A 16,492-nucleotide genomic window follows, 5' to 3' on the forward strand; every position below is an offset into this window, starting at 1 on the left:
TGAAAAATAAAGTCATGTAGTAACGTGCACAAAAGCAGCATCATGGCAGCAGAGCTCCTGCTAACTTAGCAATGTTGAGAATGACCCTAACGGCCATATAACAAGACCCTATGAGCGAGGGGCCTTGCTGCATGAAAGGTTCTTAAAGTTTCCTCTTTACTTCTGGTACAGTAATTGCCTGTTCTAGCCCAGCTCTATCGTCCAAGCCCAGCTAAGTCAGAGTTAAGCCTTCAAAGAAGGAACTAATGTGCTGAGAACCAGAAATCTCCCCAGACGGAAGTTTTATATAAAAGTACAAAAAGCTTTTTGTTTTCTCTTTTGTGAATTTGTCACAGAACCTTCAGGGGCTGTTATGTTTCAAATCCTAGTTCTCTCCTCTGTAATTCAAATTCCGTTTGCACCTTATTGGTTGTGTTGTCCTTTTTATGGAACTCTTGTCTAACTCTAAGTAGCGCTCATTCAGAGTGCTTCAAGAACAATATATTGCAGTGTCACCTCACTAAAGCAGTTTATGGTAGTGTTAAAAGAGAGCCAGTGTCCTAAAAAGAGCCATAAAAGATTCCAAGAAAGGATGTATTCAAACCCCCAGTATTGTTTACTTTAAAATACTCTTCAATCTGTTCTCTTAAATCTGTCTCCTTCATGCTATGTTTTAGAAGAATTTGACCAAATTGCCATGAACTATTTTTCTTGCATAGGTCTCAGTTGAAGTACTACATCTCATGAATCTATAGATCCAATTAATGCATCTGCTCCCGAAATAGCATCAATTCTCAACTATGTGGGAGCCACTAAAGCTTGAATAGTTGCAAGTTGAATGTTCAAGTGTTTGGATGACTCACTGGGAAGAAATGGTTTACACTGGACTCCTCTTACCAGCAGAGGAGCTTCTTTTATGAGATTGAGAGAGTCCTCTAACAAACAAATGTATATGGCCTATTTCCAGGAATAACAAATACATGGAATACTGGGAGAATTTCTATGGTTTTTGTTGCTGCCTTGCTGCAGGCAGCTCAAGTTGTGTGTTGCTGACAGCATTGTAACTAATGATCCACACAGTCATGTCTTGCTCATGATTAGATGGCGTGCTTGTCAAATTCAGTTGCCCACTCTTTACTCATGTCTTGCTTTCCTCCCTATTCCGTGTTTGTCCCTAACCGGAAATGTTTCTTTCATGTGAGTAAGCTCCGTTGAATTGTAGTGATAGCTTAGATATCTACTACTCTAAAATGCTATGAATTTGAGCGCTTATGCCTGTTCTCCTAGAATCTTTTGCTGTGATGCCTGTAATTTTGATTGATTAAGGTGTATCCTTCCACTGCTGGCATCATGGAAGTACTTTTTTACCATTCATTCTTCGTTTAGCACTGCATGGTAGTGCATATTCTGCTCCCTGCTCTTTCTAGCTCACGCTTGTTGCCTTGCTCCCCAATGTCATGTCCCCCAACATCATGTCTCTCCTCCAACTCAGAGCCAGGATACCCTCCAGGGGAAGAATGTGCTGTCCAATCTGCTTAATATTAACATTAACACACTCCAGAGTTTGACACCAGCCACATCTGCTGCTCAGTGTTGTGCAATATTGTACCGCCATGTGGTGTGTTTGAAATACAAAAGACAGCATGCATGTTTTCTAAAGATTGCCTTGATGGTCATGTTAAGCTAAGCGTGGTATCTCTGCACTATGCTCTTACATTAGGATTCTCTTCACCGCTTCCATGTGCTTAGTTTGAGCCGGCGGCTGCAGAGGGGGCCCCCTGGCAGTCTTTTTTGGGGGACCAGAACTTATTTGTATATCACTAGATTTTGACCCAGAATAAGTGTGAATAAAGGAAGAAAAAGAGATAAATAAATAGGAAAGCACAGATGGGAAAACTGTGACAAAGGGAGAAGGCAGGGGCGAATAAGGACCCGCAAGAGTTAAATAGATGGTTAGGGATTGTAGGGTGGTGGAAGCAAAAGGCATACAGTGGAATCAGACAGCCTTAGTATTCTGGATCTCCAACATTCAGTTGATTTAGCTGAAGACTTCTGAGAACAAGTCTGAGCACCGGCAGTTATTATTTTACAAATTAAGCACTGCACCTCCCTCAATAAAAAAATAATAACTGAGTAGCAAGAACTATGTGGAAATGTGTAGCGCTAGCTTCTGGCTGGTTTGTTTTCCACAATCACATTAGAGCCATGCATTGTAAGCTGTGTCAGTCTATCCTCTAGTAAAATATTATGCTACAAGAATACTGTACCAAAAGTTTCAACACCTGAAATATCTTAGAGACGGGTATCAAGAATATCTTATCACAAATATTGACAACCAAAGTATCTGAAGCAGGGCCAGACTGGCCGTAGCGGGCACCGGGCAATCCCCCGGTGCGTCGCATGGGTGGGGGCCGGTTTTGGGCCCCTGGGGGCCGTTTTTGCAGCAGAGCTGCAAAATCGGCCCTGTAACAAAATCAGCCGAAAACCGGCCCTGGCAAAGAGCTCGGCGGCACCCCCAACCCCCCGCGGGGGGTGCGGCCGAGCACTTTGCCAGGGTCGGTGTAGAATCGCAATAATCAGTATTCTAGAATACTAAGAGGAGAAGAGAGAATAAGGAAAGACTAAAGAGAATGTTACAGCCGGTTTTGGTTCCCAGTCCGGCCCTGATCTGAAGGATAGTACTGGTGTTCCATTGAGAATACCCCTGCATGGTATACAGGCATTGACCCCTATCATGAGTGAACCGACTGCATGTGAAACTGGTATCCTGAGTTTTTGTCGGTCCAGCCAGCATGCTAATCTAGCTTGAGTGCTGGACCTGGGTCTTCCATGGTAAAGCCGAGGTGTGGAACCTGTTGTGTGGTCTGGAAGGGCCCACCATACTTGTTCCTTTTAATGCACTGTCCTGGGTTGCGACCTAACTGAATGGTCCGGAGCAGACCTTTTTGCAGTTGTAGGCGGACGTGCCTCCTATCAGTCAAACTCAGTTAAAGTTTCGCTTTGCCTGGTATATAATTACATAAGCACAAGTATTAGGACACATGCTGTTAAGACTTTACAATATTGGGCAAATTAGAGGTGATAACCTGGGATTTAACCTTGAATGCACAGCATTTACCCTGACTCAGCAAGGATCAGCCAGGACTGCAAGCCACTGCTTTCTAGAATTTGAGCCTTTGTGCAGAACAATGAGTAGATGAGATGCTCCTCTTTCCCATGAGTATCTGCTCACACAAATTGCAAAGTTTTGATGGAAATAAATAGAATCCCACTTAAGTGATATGAGCTGAAAATTATTTATCACTTTTACAAGGTTAAATGGGCCTGATGTGGAGCAAAAGACTGAATTTCGAATGTCAAATCTGACCATTATCAAAAATATTGTGACAACAATATTTCTAAATGGATCTTTCATGTACCTATTCTTTCCTATTCGTGAGATAAAAGACTTCAAAGCCTATTTTTATGTAGAGTATGTATTTCCTGTTTAGAGATTTGAGGTAAACCTAAGAAAGTCTGTTTTCACTTTCATTTACACTTTAACATTGGATTGTGGGATAGGTACTCAATGGTAATCATGACAGAAGCCTAAACCCACCCGCTCTACAGCTATGGGGTGATTTTAGAAAAGCAAATATTGGGGTTCAGTTTCTTCAAAGAGAGCTAGTTTAAAGTTTGGCAGACTTAGAAAAAATAACAAGATATTTACACAGCCTCATAGATTACATCAAAACCTTACACCTAAACATACAGACAAATGCATATTCACACAACTGGCAGAGTAGATTTACATAAGAAAGAAGGAACATGTATCATGTGGATGGACCAGGAGTCATTACTGTGAGATTTCCACTGAGGGATTTAGGTCTTTTTTAAGTCGAGCCTAGAGGCAGCAAGGGTGCGCTGCTCTGCGTGGCATGCTGTAATCCCTCCGTGCGCTTTATGATTGTTTTTTACATTTTATAAAGCATAAACCTGACCCCAAGGTTTCACAGCACTTTACATGAGCACCAGTTGCATTACCAAAAGACAGATTTACTTTTTTAGGCACAGGAAGATTAACTGATTTTTTCCAGAATCACAGGATGTTGAGTGTCCCTACCGAGACGCGTACCCAGTTCCCCAGCTTCGAGGTCAAATGCTCTTGCCCTTAGGCCACATCCTCTCCTGGTTGCTTGGTCAGCCTCTCTAAATTGCATTGCTTTGGTTGGTGAACAATGTACATTTGTCCCACCTTGTGTCTGTTTACTTACCGCCCTGGAGACCGGCCCTGCTACATGGATCCTTTTCCTAGTGGGTGCACAGGGCTGCCTCCAGACCCAGTCCTTTAATCTCACCTCCAGGAGTGGCTGCTCATCATCGGGATGACTGCTCTCGATATCCTCGGCAGGAGCGGTCGGCATCTTTGGACTCGGTCACACTCAGTGTGTTTGGCTGCTGGCGTTGGTGACCCATGATACTCCGGCCGTGATGCAGGCGGCTCAATTCTTGCCACCTTAGAGTTCCCTTGGGAGTCTTGCCCCGTCAGTCAGAGTCGCCCGCAGAACAAAGTAGCAGTCCTCTGACTGCAAAACTGACAACTCGAGCAGGCTTCTGTGTCTCCTCTCTTCTGGCCGCCTTGGTGACCCTGATGGCTCTCTGCACTCGAGGCCATTCCAGGTAAGTCACGCCGAGGAGGCAACCGGAATCCCGCAGCAGGGGAGCATCACAGCCTCTTTGTTGTACTGGCGACCAACAAAACGAAGGAAAATACAATGCAATTTTATGTAGGTATAGTGGGTGACTCGCCTCCTCCAGTCCTCCTGGGGCTCCCGCCGCCACCCAATACATCTGCTGCCCTGTTTTCTCACCTGTTTTTTGCTGGACCCTACCCCGCAACACTTTCCCAAGGACTGTTGTCACCCTGCCCTTATGTTCTGCGTCCTCTGCTAGGCTCCTCCAGGTACTTCCTCCATCGAGCGTCTGCCCTACATGCTTCTACCACAGTTCTAGAACCATGTATCCCCTCAGGTACTCTTACGCATGCTGAGGGACTTCTGCAGTCCTGTCTGAGTTCCTGACTCCCCTTGAGATTCCTGTTTTGTATCCTAGCAACTTGTCATGCATTCTTACCATGGTTACCAGCATGTGAGAGTTCTTGAGTTGGACCAGCAGGGAGGATACAGTTGCTGGAGACAGGACAGGACGTGTCTAGGGGTTGTTCCTATGTACTTCAAAAAAGTCCCTTCGTGAAACACAATGTCTGCGACTCTTAAAATCCTGTAGTGGGGGATAGATAGAGGCCCTGTGAACTCTTCATAGCACGCTGCTTCTGCCCTCCCAAGTTGGCAGCCATTGGCATGTCCCCCTTGCACGCCTGCCCTCAGTGCTCCTGGCTCTGCAGCAGCTGCTAACAGCTCAGCTGGAACGTTTGACTTTCATGTAAAAAATACACATCTGTGTGAGGTGCACTTTGCTGCTACAGTCCACTCTTGGGAGCTTCCTTGCATGTTGGCACGATGGCACTGCCATACAGCGTGGGTCATGAACACCGTGCCAGCCATTTATGATATGCACGGTTAAAACTGCCTCCCTGATTCATTTACAGCGCCAATACCTTTTATCGCATTGGTTACAGATCCTTAACAGACCAATAGCGCTATAGTTTTATTTTAATTATTATAACAAATGCACTGTTTGTTACATGGTAAGCGTCTATAGAATACTCATCATAAAGTCTATAATTAAGATGCATTTGTGGAAAATGTGTTGTAAACTCTGCACATAGCTGAGCACATACCATACATTTTATATCAAATAATGTCGTAGGTCACTTCTTCCTATAGACCTTAGGCTTTGCTCTTTACATGGAAATATGGAGTATTGGCTCTGCAGCATTATATTTCATAACCAAGCATTTGTGTAGCTTGCACGAGCAAAAGGAGAAGCTATGGCCAAAGACCCTCTGATTAAAGTGCTGATTTACATCCGATGTTCCACTCCTGGCTTGTGTAATACTAGGCAGATGCCTGTGAGTATGACCTATGCACATATTCCCTTACTTTACAAATATTGAGGTGGGGTGGGGGAGGATTTGAAATAAATATGTGAAACAATAGTGAATAACTGTTCCATTGAGTCTGCAAGTGCCTAAAGGACCTTCAGTTTGTGGTGTCATGCTATAATTGACATCTTCACTGCAACATCCTACATAGTTTCTATATTTTATTATTTTTTCTATAAACGTGCAATACCTTTTATAATCTTTTTGAGACAATAAATATAGATTGAGATTTAAGGGTGTGCTGTTGAAATGCTACAAAAACACAGCCCTGACCGCCCAGGAGGAGGCATCGCCATCGTCCACAAAAGCACGCTCCGACTGACCATGCACTTCAACGATGACCATGGAACACCTCCACTTCCAGATCCGGACCAACCCCAACACCACCCTCCATGGCACCTTTGTCTACAGGCCCCCCGGCCCCTGACTCCCATTCACCAATGCCATTTAAGACCTCAAGGTACCCCAGACTCTCCCATCCACTGACTACATCTTACTCAGAGACCTCAATTTCCACAACCCTAGTGACCAGAACACCGCCTCCCTTCTGGAGAACCTTGACAACTCAAGCAGCCAGTCACCACACTCACCACACTGACCCACACAGCCGGACACACACTTGACCCCATCTTCTCCGCCCGCGGGAACATCAGCTACAGCCACACCACTGAACTCTCACAGTCCGACCATCATTGCATGCATCTCACCTTTGCCATGCCCACCTTACACCACCATCATCTTCACCTCCCCGTCGCAGCTGGATCAAGGCCACCAAAGAACTTCTCATCAACTCTCTCAGTACAACCAATCCGCCAACGCAAATGGACCCCAACACCGCAGCAAGCAACCCCCATCGATGGATCTCCAACTGCGCTGACACCCCTCAAGAAAAGACCAGGCAAGCAGTACTCCAAGAAGGCCAGATGGTTCATTCCCACCCTCCATGAGTCCAGACGAAGCTGCAGCTGATTCGAGAAGAGATGGAGGAACAACAAAACCCGGGAAACTCTTGCAACCTACAAATCCACCATCAACGCACATCACCTCCTCCTGAGAACCGCAAAGAAAACAGCCCTCCGAGACATATCAATGCCAGTGCACACAACAGCAAAGAACTCTTTGCCATCGTCAATGAGTTTGCCAGGCCCAACAGCGAGACCACAGACGTCGCCCCTCCCAAGACCTCTGCAACAAACTTGGCACTTTTTCAAAACCCTAGATCTGGCCAGTACGCCTGCCGCCATCGTACACAACCAAGCTACACCCCAACAGACCATCCTCTATTGGACCCGGCTCAAAACAGAGGAAACATTCAAGACCACGAAGAGCATCCACTTAGGAGCCCTGGCGGATCCTTGGCCATACCATATCTTCCACTGAGCAGCTTCCATCACGCCCCAGCTTTGCTGCACCCTCAACTGCTCCATTGAAACCACCACCTTCCTAATGACTGGAAACACGCTGAGATCAACCACCTCCTGAAGAAGCCGTCCTCAGACCCGGCAGAACTCAATGACTTCAGACCCATTTCCCTCCTCCCCTCCCAGCTAAGGGTATTGAGAAGGCCATCATCGCCCAAAGGTCGGAGTTCATCAAAGTGAACCACGTCCTGGACACCTCCCAATCTGGTTTCTAAATCAACCACAGCACGGAAACAGCACTCCTCGTCGCCACCAATGACATCCGCTCCCTCCTCGGCCTGGGCGAGATCGCAGCCCTCATCCTACTAGACCTCTTGGCTGCCTTCGACACCATCTCCCACTGCACCCTAATCACAAGACTGTACAACGCTGGCATCCATGACAAGGCTCTGGACTGGATCCACTCCTTCCTCACCAGCTGGACCCAGCAAGTCAGACTTTCACTGTTACTCTCAGAAATCACAAAGATTAGCTGTGGAGTGCCCCAAGGTTGGTCCCTGAGCCCCACCCTCTTCAACATCTACATGGCCCACCTTGTAGTATTCTTCAGGAGCCACAGACTCAACATTGTTTCATATGCTGACGACCAACATCTGATACTCTCCCTCACCAACGAACACACAACTGCCAGAACCAAATTCCACAGTGAAATGAAGGTTGTTGCTACCTGGATGAAAGACAGCTGCCTCAAGTTCAACTCGGACAAAGACCGAAGTACTCGTCCTGAGTCCCACCCCTTCAGCATGGGATGACTCCTGGTGGACAGCCGGTCTGGAATCTCCCCCCACACCTACTGACCACGCATGCACCTTCAGCATCATACTGGACTCATCGCTCACCATGAACCACAAAATCAATGCAGTTTCCTCAGCCTGCTTTACACTCTCTGCTTGCTTGCATTCAGATGGATCCCCACAGAATCCAGAAGACTCATTCATCATCAGCAGACTCAACTACGACCAACACACTCTATGTTGACGTCACCCAGAAATAGCTCAAGAAACTACAGAACCTCCAAAATATCGCAGCGATACTGGCACTCAACATCCCCTGCCACAGCCACATCACGCAACTCCTCTGACAATTCGACTGGCTCTCAGTCAACAATAGAATCACTTTCAAGCTCCTCACTCACGGCTACATAGATCTACACGACTAAGGACCAGCATACCTGAACCACCGCCTCACATTCCACTTACCCACCAGTTAAGTCTGATCCTCCCAGCTCGTCCTTGCCTCCGTCCTCAGGATCCACAAGACCAGAACAGGAGAAAGATTGTGCTTGAACCTTGCCGCCAAGACCTGGAACACTCAGCCCCTCCACCTCAGGCAATCCCCGTCGCTGACCCAATTGAGGAAGGACCTCAAGACCTGGCTCTTTGAATGATCCTCCACCCAGTCCGACCAGCAGCCCCCATCTGCCTTGAGTCCATATAGCTACTCTATACAAAGCCCCCGATTGATTGATTGATTGATTGAAACACCTGTCTTTCTTACCTCTCATAAAGCCTGTGGTTCATGTGAAAAATACACATGCTATCCATGGAAAAACTCCACGGATTTACTTACACCTAGCTATTAAACTTGTATCAGAAGTTTGTAACACACCCAGTTGTTTTCAAATACACTGCTTTGTACCAATGTAGAGTGGTAATGGACCGGTCAGTCAAGGTGAATAATGTATATGTTGCAACATTGTGTGTTTTTGTTGGTGGAAGCGAATGGTCTGTATCATGTATAGACTGTTGCAATATTCCAGCGTATTCATAATAGCGTGTTGATTTAGAACTTAGCCATAAAGGACAGAAGATGGTGGCTTATACAATACTAGGCGTTTGTCATAATAAATGACGTTAAATACTTGTGTTGAAAATTGTAAAATGACAGGTTTTTGTGAGGAGAGTCAATCAAAGAAGAAAGGGTTTCAGAAGTTTAAGAGTCCAGCAAATATATACTATTGGTTATTATAAAACTGGGCATTAGAGAACTGATGGCCATCAGATGTTGCGTCAGAGAATTCAGTCTGGCAAGGCAGAGGTGAGGTGAGCCCACATAAGGTCTGCACAACATCAGCATACACATGGATAACAACCTGATGGAGGATTTTGTTTCTTCTTGAGAAGTGGTAGAGAAGGAGAGGAGGTCCCAGTCCAGAGATATTGGAGGCCTCTACATGCAGAGATGTCAAACATGAAGAGTAGGAACAGAACGAGATATAGGCATGAGTGATCACCAATATATGAAATTAATAATTTTGGTGTCTTAGCCTTGAAAACCAGGCTGTGAGAATTGGTGATAACCGCGAGTGGTGGACTGCAGGGAATGCAGCAGGGAGTTTTAATAACAAGAGTGTGGAGGGAAAGTGTTTATGATGCCCTGAGGTTTGCTTAAGTGCTGCTTCATTTGGTCAAAGTTGGCTGACATAACTCAGATTGCAGTGCATTAAAACATTTGAAGTCAGATAGTTAGAGTGTGTGAGTGGATTAAACAACACTCTAGGGTTCTGAAAAAGAAAGTGAGCTTGGTAAATGTGTTAGTAAAAGGGAATGTGACCAGTCCATGGTGTCCTAGTGTTAGTCTGTTAGAACAACTGTGGGCTTAGAGCACCTATGGTAGAAGCTAGAAGGAAGGAAGGGGGTGCTTAAAGAGAGAAGACAAGGAAAGCCAGATCCTGAACGAAAGGTAGGGGCTTTAGTTGGAGGGGAAGGGGTCACATAGGATTTTATTATATATATGTATATATATATTCTTTCAGAGGGTAATACTGGACAAAATAGTTAATTTGGCAGAAGTATGGGTAGTTTGCATGGTAGTGCAGGTGCAGAGAATTGAGCACTGCATTTTGCTTCGTGTAGTGGTTGTAGGCTAAGAGCTAGATGCAAGCTTGCTAGTGTTGACACTGGACAGGTTTGTGATGCCGATACAAGCGTTGGTGAGTGAGTAGTCTGCCCTGTATAGGTCTTAATCATTCATCTTACAAAATAAGTACATCTTCCTTCCTGTTACCTGCCAAGGTCGGATATCCTTGGTGTCAGCACACGATCCATGGATGAAGGGTCCCTGGCTTGGCCTGCAGGATATCAATGCATCCAGAGCGTGAGCGAAGGCATAAGTTGCTACATAACTGTGGTAACTGTAGCTCAGGTCATTTAGCTCAAACAAAAAATGAGTGACTTGTTTCAGTGTCTCCTCCCCTGAACAAGCATCTGGGCTTCCTTTCATCTCTCTTAAAGTAGCAGTGTCAGTCCAGTTTTTCTCCAGAAATGTACAGTGGAATGCTTTCTCCCAGAAGTGTTTCATGAATATATCATCCGGGTACCTAGAACGATGAAGGTGAGATAAAAACTCTTCAAAATCCAGCATACGCTCCGTGTAAGGTGCAAGTCCCAGAGATCCATTCAATATTTTCCATGCCCGGTTTTCCAACAGGAGTCCAGGTCCCAAAGTAAAAGCTGCAGTGAATACCCAGACTTTGCTGGTTATATTCTGTTCATGAAGCATTTGCAGAAGTTCCTTGACATGGACATCGGGGCTGTGAATGATGATCACCTTTGCTGAATGTGCCTTGATCATTTCAACAAGTTGGAGGATCTTCTCCTTAGAGAATCGAAGGTTAATTTGTTCAACGAAAGCCACACAACCTCCTTTGTCCTCAATGCCTTTCCGTATTCCCTGTCCTCCCTGCAAGCCTACGTCATCAGTAGAAACTATCATTCCCACCCATGTCCACTGGAAGTGGTCCATCAGTCTGGCAATGGCAATGTTCTGGAAAGAGTAATTGGGAACAGTGCGCAGAAAGGATGGGAACTGAAGCTTGTCACTGAGAGAAGAGAGCACAGAAGCATGACTTATCTGTCAAAGACAAAATATCAAATAAGAAATTCAACATATTGAACTAGTATTTTATTAGTATTGTGCTGGCACATATTCAACATGATGCAATAGGAAATGTGTAACTCAGTTGCGATCCGCAATCTGCTATAAATACACCCCCTTGTTTCGAATGATATGATCTCTGTTCAAGCAGTACCCAGTAACAATGTCCAAAGCTATACAGAAATTGCAAATGTAAATGTTTGCCTCTTTTTACCACAGCATAAAAGATGGAACAGAAACTACCCACACATATGCCTTTTGGAATACATACATGAACCATGCACATCCAGACCCCACCTAATGCACACATTAAAGCCACCAAACATTGGAGCACTATTACCAATGATTTTAAATGTATTAGAGTCATGAAAAGAACTTGTAGCCAGTTGGATGGTGTCATCTGCTAGAACACAAACTTGTGTGGCTTCCCACACAATATTGTCCTTTTGTCTGCCAGCAGAGCGCCCATGCAAAGGTAATCAAGTGGTACATATCCTCTGAGGATGGAATTAGCAAGAATAATTCCATAGCAATCACCAGAGTGTGAATGGTTCCCAAACACCCATCAGAACCAGGGAGGGCTTAGCCAGAAAGGTGCAACACTGCACCAAAGAAGAATGAGCAATCATGGTCAAGGAGATAAAGCCACAGTTCCTGAAAGCCTCATGTAGAAACATATACAACAATTCTGGTGCCTAGTGCAACTCAGCTGAATTGTGGCACAGCTGACTCTCCAAGACTATCCATATGGGATGGCCAGTGAACAAGCTCCTCTAGATGGACATGTAAGACAACCAGTGTGACTGCTTAACAGGCTCCACAAACAAGACAGATGAGTCACTGATTCACCAAGGACAAATTGCAGGGAGCAAAATAAATTAATCAAGTAAGCACACAGATGGATCTCCAGAAACGATGTACTGTACATGGAAATAGCTCTTTGCCACACGGGTAACGAATGACAGAGTAACATAGAAAGCTTCACTTCATTACTGATGTCAAAGAACGAGAATGACCCAGTCATAATGCAGGGGTGGTGTAAGAATTGCTCTTAATAGGGGGCGTGGTCTGGCCACGAATTCAAATTGCCACCTGAACGGGAAGCTCTGCTCCGAGACGGGCTCCGCTCGGAGGCAGCGGCTCTTGTGTGGTGCCTGGGGGGGGGACTCCTGCATTGCTTTGGTGCCGGTGGAACCCCTCGAGATGTCTGGTGGGAGAGTTTGCGGGCAGACAAACATCGACAATCAAATGATGGTGCATGGCCTGGAAGCATGATTGCAGCCTCGGCTCTTGTCCGCTCGCTGCAGCTAAGCTGGAACGGGCCTGGACCGGGCCTGGCTCCCACATTACACAGGGATCTTACGGATACACTACGGGCCCATCTGGGTGATACTACTTGCAATCCCCCCACCCGCAAGAGACTCCTTGTACCCGAATCATCTCTGATGCGTAACTGCGGGGGCGCCACCTCCCGGCTTCCTCGCCTGTGCAGGGAGGTCCTAAAGCCACTTCCACTTCAGGCTGCCCTGGGGATCTTGCGTCAGCCACAAGAGGAAAGTGGCACAGCAGTGGCGGGGGGGAGTTTCTAGGCCAACAGAGCGCCTCTGCCCCCCACCTCCTGGAGGTGGAACTGCCAAGGCTGCCCGGGGGGCCAAGTAGGGGACCCTCCAACAGGGCGGCTGCCTTAGTGCCACAGGAAGTCACAGAAGTCTGCCGACTAGGCTCCCTGGGCTTGGGACCAGGGGGTCCTCCGGCCATCCACTTCCGGTCATGGGAGGGGGACAGGGGTATAAAAGCCTTCCCCCGCCCACAGAGTAGTCTCTTGACTGCTGCCCGTCTCGCATTTTGACCTGTTTCCTGGTAGCTGCTGCAACCATTGCGGTGAGTGTGATAATTGGGCCTCCCCCCCCCCCCGTTTTCGCCATCTGGACGGCCCGGCCACAGCTGTAGGCCACCTGGGCGGGGCAGCAGCAGTATCGCTATACTAATGGCGCCTTGCTAGCCTGCCCCCTGTTTGCGGGGGCTTGGACGTCCGTGTTTAGTTTTCTCATGGACCCAACGAGATGCAAAGGGCATGGAAGGCTCAGTTCACCGATCGCCGCACCAGGCATTTTAGGGATTGCCCTGGTTCGAGCGGGGGCGATTAGGGGGGTAGTTTAGGTGGCGGTGGGGCTACAGGCGAGCAGGGGAGTAGACCTTGAGGCAGCTTCCTCTAGGCTGAGGCCTCTAGGGCGAGGCGTACCCGCTTTCGGGTTTTTTCCGGTGGTCGCGTGTGCAACTATAGCATCAGCACAGTGGTTACACCGGTGGGAGGTGTGTAATAAATACAAATTTAAGGCAACTTCTGTGCTCCGGAATATTTATATGAGCACGGCATCGCCAGCAGCCGGAGGGGCCGGTCCGGCCCTGGCACTCGACAGTGGGGGCAGGGGCAGGCAGGCCTTGCTTGCCTGGAGGCAAGTCTTGGGCCTGGGCAAGCAACGAAACTCCCGTCGCCATCGTCCCCCCCTTCTTCCTGGGTCGGGAATTTAGCTGGGCCTCGTTTGTTCCTTGGGGAGTGCATGGCTCTGTGCAGATCACAGGGGGGGGGATGGTGTAGCGGCGATGTTCTACTGCACATTCACGCACCCCCCGTTTTGTAGTCGCCCCCCCGGAATAGGCATGATGCCGATGCCAGCCCGGTTTCAGCCATGTCTTTCCCGCAAGCGTTTCCCTGGTCCCCTACGAACTGGGCAGGGCATCACCTCCCCTCTCAGGACCTCTCCCGCGCATCCCCCCCTCTCTGTCCCCCAAGTAGAGGTGTTCTATCCCCGGTGTGTTCGTTGGGTCCCTTTTAAACAGTTATTAGCGTTTGGGACATAGGTTGTGGTGCAGCGGCCAGGGGGGCTGACTCCGACACACGGGGCTCACGGTTCGATTCCCGGTGCCGGCGGTAGGATGTCCCACACTATGATGAATCTGGGCAATAGCTTGCTTAATCTTCCCTACGGCCCCCAGCGCCTTGAGACCCTGTGGGTTGTTTAGTTTGAACTTTACAAATACCAGGGTTTAGGAATAAGTACACCACCACCTACAAATTTTTGTCTGCCTTCGCCAGCTGGGCGTCGCCCGGCTGCGACTGGAACTCGCTCCATGAGGTGCTTGGGCCGTCGGGCGGTGAGCCGTTGACACCTGCCGGGGTGGGGGCGGTGTGCCGGGGTGGATCGCGGCGCCCGTCTTCGACCGTGTCATAGAGCAGCACCTTAGAGACCCGTACCCGGTTTGGTGCCGCCAGCCCCGCGGGGTCGACACAGGCGTGGTGCGGCTGTGGGGTGTGTGGTGGTAATGGGGTAAGAGGGGAGGTGTGCCCCCGAGGCGGCATCCATGTTGTCGGGCCTCGGAGTGCAGGGTGGCACCCGCGGCACGGCGCAGGATCTCCTCCCAGGGCATCCCGCATGCGGTGGGGCCAGGTTGCTCGAGGGGAGGGGCTGAGATGGGAGCGCCGGGTGTCTGGGAGCGTGAGGGGACCGCTTCGCGGCGTGTACAGAGACAGGGTTGTGTCCCCCCCCCGGTTTTGGATCTGCCATGTTTCCAGGCCATTATTGCTTGCTTTCTCCAGTCATGGGGCTTTTCGCAGCTATAGGCTGAGCTGGGTGATGGGGCACAGTTGGTGGTAGCTTGGTGGGTTTTGCACGTGCACGTTAGCGCGTCTCTGCTGTTGTACCAGGGGCCGATTACTTATCTACCGGGCCTAGGGGTTGTAATGTAGAGCGCCATTACATTTGGTGGGTTCTGGGCAGCACTTATCTCTCGTACCAGGTACAAGGGAAGGCGGGGCACAGGTCAGTGCTAATTACCTTGGGGCAAGCAAAAAAATAAAAAATAATAATAATAATTTTTGGGTAGGCTGTTGATCTACGCGTCTTTACACAGCTGCCACATTCGGGGGACTAATAGCAAGGGGGCTACGGGGTCTGCGGCTTCTTCACCTAGGAATTAACACAACATGACAACTAGTCTACAGGGACACGCGGCCTGCTTTCTGAGGTGGGGGTTGCGTGGTAAGTAAGGGCACGACAGCGGATTGGGGCACAGGAAATAGCAGGTCAATGAAGATGTTCACAGCAGACAGAGCGCAGGGGGAAAGGTTTTCAAACGCACGCCGCTGTACCTGGCTGAGCCTGCCGTGATTTACCCCCTCAGTGTCCCGTTCCTAATCAATTTTGTCTCCCTAGCAGGTCAAGAACAGAAGGGTGACTTGGACCACTGTTTGATCAACCTCGCCCCCATAACCCCCTCCCCGACAGGGAACAAGCATCAGGACATATGTATGGGAATATCCTGGTGACACAAGCTGCGCCGTAAGCAAGGCCTGACGGCTGGGGGAGAGATGAGTTCCCTCGCCCAGTTTATGTGAAATGAGGTGTCGCGGGGGCAGCCCACCCTCCACGCCCTCCGGGACGGGGGCAAATGCTCAGGTGCAGACCAGGGTTTGGGGGGCGAGAGCTAATTTAATTTTACTTCTGTTCCACCACAGATCTCACCAAGGTACCCAGCGAGCTGCTGCGATTAAACTCGATAGCGACATTAAGGAGAGTAAGTACGAACTCGGGTTTGCACGAGCATAAGGGACAACAGGAGCGCAAATGTCAGGGTCCATGAACACGGTGTGGAGGGCACGCTAACCTAACTTCTGCTTCATCTCCACTACAGAATTCATGGAAGCACCCTGCGAACGACATCTTTCAAGCACGTTAGCTCAAATTCACACATAGTAAGTACAGGCGCAGGTTAGAGCATCGCAGAAGGGAAAACTGGAGGATCAAGGGAGTGCCTGTTCTCAATGGTCTAGGTTGTAGCTCACAGCTGTTTTTCTTCCAGATTGAGTCGGCCAGATCAGGAGTGATGGATAGCCAGGGATCCCCTTCGCTTTTCACATTGACGTCCCAAGTTGAGGAAACACAGCAAGGCACTCCCCAAGATGCACAGCTAGCAGCCATCATCGAACTCGCCAAGACCAAGGGATTGGCTCGGGCTGCTGAACTATTGAAGGCCAGCAATCCGGAGGACTCCGGGGTCATCTGTGGGGGTTCAAACACAGAGCAGGAGCCAAGCAAAGAAGCAGGCCCTTCCTGGTCCAAGCGGATTCGCAGGGCAACAGTAAAAGATTTCCCGGCGGACCTGCTGCCACCGA

At 48.6% G+C, this 16,492-nt stretch overlaps 1 protein-coding gene across 1 annotated transcript in view; it reads right to left on the reverse strand.

Annotated features, from left to right (window-relative positions):
- LOC146808532 (extracellular calcium-sensing receptor-like) overlaps positions 1-14,755 on the reverse strand; it is a 67,280-nt gene extending 52,525 nt beyond the window's left edge. The window contains exons 1-2 of the mRNA XM_085623983.1: positions 14,394-14,755; positions 10,450-11,263 (exon numbers count right to left, since the gene is read on the reverse strand). Coding sequence (XP_085480109.1) covers positions 10,450-11,263; positions 14,394-14,755 — 1,176 coding nt within the window. The remainder of the gene's footprint in view (positions 1-10,449; positions 11,264-14,393) is intronic.
- Positions 14,756-16,492: the final 1,737 nt, after the last annotated feature.

Source organism: Triturus cristatus, chromosome 8 (genome assembly GCF_964204655.1).
Source record: "Triturus cristatus chromosome 8, aTriCri1.1, whole genome shotgun sequence".
Taxonomy (NCBI): domain Eukaryota; kingdom Metazoa; phylum Chordata; class Amphibia; order Caudata; family Salamandridae; genus Triturus; species Triturus cristatus.